Here is a 2,243-nt window from a genome sequence, read left to right as displayed (position 1 = left end):
ACTTTTGGTACTTTAAGTACATTTTGACACCAATACTTTTGTATTTTTACTCAAGTACATTTTGAGTACTTTTTCCACCACTGCTCTGTGCATACAGTATTTGTAACAACAAGCTTATTCTGTAAAGGATTCTCTCTGCATAACATACACTCTAAACACTTAGACTCTCTATATACTTATAAAACAAGCTACAATACAAAAGTATGGTAGTTATAATATGCTGTTCTTCTAAGCATAATAATAATGTAATTTGACCAACACTGAAAATGCTACATAAACCTTGTTATAAGTTGTTATGTATCATTATGAACATGTATAACGAGTGTTATGAAGCCTTATAATGCATTGTACATGTCATTATAACAAAGTATAGACCCAACCTTTAAGTAAAGCATTACACAATACACCTTGCTTTGTCTTTGCATGCATCTCTTTATTCATGACGATGTTTACAACATCTTGGATTATGTATTCATTTAAAAGCCCTGACAGGTCACCACTGTAATAATATGTGATACAATACAGATATCTATTGTATGAGTTTAGGATTAAACAGAGTCCCAAAGAGAGAAGAAACCCAAATTAAAACCATGAAAAAGAGTAAATATTGCATCATGCCTTTTATACCATGGCTGTGCTTTTCTATAATACATGCATGTGAACCTAAACATGTTTAAGGAACACGTCTGATCTTCATCGCTACAGCCTTCAGGGAGTAATAATAACCCTTCCATTTGTGCCAGTGTGCACCTGTGTGGGCTTGAGGCGTCTGTCCCCAAAGGTATGCACCGTTGGGATTAGTATGGTCACAGTTCTTGTACCAAAATGCACCGTAACGAGAAATGGCACAGTTGTTGCTCCACGTGTCCTGATCTTTGTCAAAGGTTGTGAATTTCATTCCACTGTGAAAGGTCAGTGAGTCTCCTGCTCCTCCGTCCTTGAAGCCAGCAACCTGCAGCTTGTAGCCATCAGCCTCAGAACCCACAGAGAAATAGGAGTAAGAGGCAAACGCTGTGTTTCCCTCAAAGTCTTCCATGTCCACCCTCAGCTGATACTTTTTGTACTTGGTAAGGTTATGCATGTTCTCCAGTCCCAGCCAGTACTCGCCTGATGCGTCTCCAAACCCAGCTTGGTACTGAGCCCAGGGTCTGTAGAAGTTCACAGAGCCGTCCACTCTTCTCTGGATGACTGTCCACTTCCCTCCATCTGTGTCCATGTCACAGTAGACCTTGGCAGGTGGAGTAGTGGGGTAGATGGTGTACACACCGCTCACACACTGTGTGATTGGTGAGATTTTGTTGTAGATTTCGTCACAGTCCAGAACCAGGTTGAGATCACAAGGAGGAGCAGAGTGGACTGTTACAGCCAGAAACAGAAATGCAGCAAAAAGGATCATCTTGAAGTCTTTGAGTCGCACCTTGTTGTTCAGATCAAAGGACGACTGAGTGTGTTGAGTGTATGTTCAGCTCCAGTAGAAGGTTCAATGCATTCTGAGTTTGAGAACCTTCTTTTATAGTGAAGAATGATGACGTATTGATACTGAAGAGATCGTATGATAGCTAAATGTAATCCGTCACCAGACCAGTCTGAGCATTGTGGCTGCCAATACAGTTACATAAGTACACACACACACACGCACGCATGCATGCACGCACAAACGCAGGTGCGCACGCACGCACACGCGCACGCACGCACGCACGCACGCACGCACGCAAGCACGCACGCACTGCCCCCTAGTGCCCACTGCTCCTGTCACTAAGGATGGGTTAGATGCAGAAATTGTTTAAAAAAATATCCAGTGATAAATACCACAAAGGTGTGTGAACTACATTATTATTATTATCAGACGCATTGCTACAGTAGGTCTCTACTAGGTTGGGGGCTTAGGGGATTTGGGTCCTTTTTTTTACCGTTTTTTGTTACTTTATTTCGGTTTTAGGGGTAGGGTTGGGTTACGGTTATAGATATATATATTTTTTTTTTAAATAAAAAAAATGTTTTTTTGCATTATGACGTGAATTCGTATTTTGAATATGAGCTTGGTGAAAAGAAAAACATCCTTTAACTCGTTAAAACCGTGAAGCATCCGTGTCATTTTATAGATATTAGCGTTGGCTATTCAAAAATAGCAGATATACAAGTTCACTTCATGCTGTGCAGCTTGTACATCTGCTATTTTTGATCATGTTTGAAACATTTGAAAGTGTTTGAATTTTTTTTAATAATTTAGATTTTTTTAAACA

At 40.1% G+C, this 2,243-nt stretch overlaps 1 protein-coding gene across 1 annotated transcript; it reads right to left on the bottom strand.

Annotated features, from left to right (window-relative positions):
* Nucleotides 1-381: 381 nt before the first annotated feature.
* Nucleotides 382-1,470, bottom strand: LOC311055425 (microfibril-associated glycoprotein 4-like). Its single transcript, XM_084071617.1, has one exon. The coding sequence runs from the start codon at nt 1,394-1,396 to the stop codon at nt 674-676; it is 723 nt and encodes a 240-aa protein (XP_083927743.1). The 5' UTR covers nt 1,397-1,470; the 3' UTR covers nt 382-673.
* Between the last annotated feature and the right edge of the window lie 773 nt (nt 1,471-2,243).

This window comes from Gymnoscopelus microlampas, assembly GCF_963454915.1.
Source record: "Gymnoscopelus microlampas genome assembly, chromosome: 11".
NCBI classification, from domain to species: domain Eukaryota; kingdom Metazoa; phylum Chordata; class Actinopteri; order Myctophiformes; family Myctophidae; genus Gymnoscopelus; species Gymnoscopelus microlampas.
The sequence above is the reverse complement of the archived record's forward strand: the minus strand, read 5'-3'. Positions and strand labels throughout refer to the sequence as shown.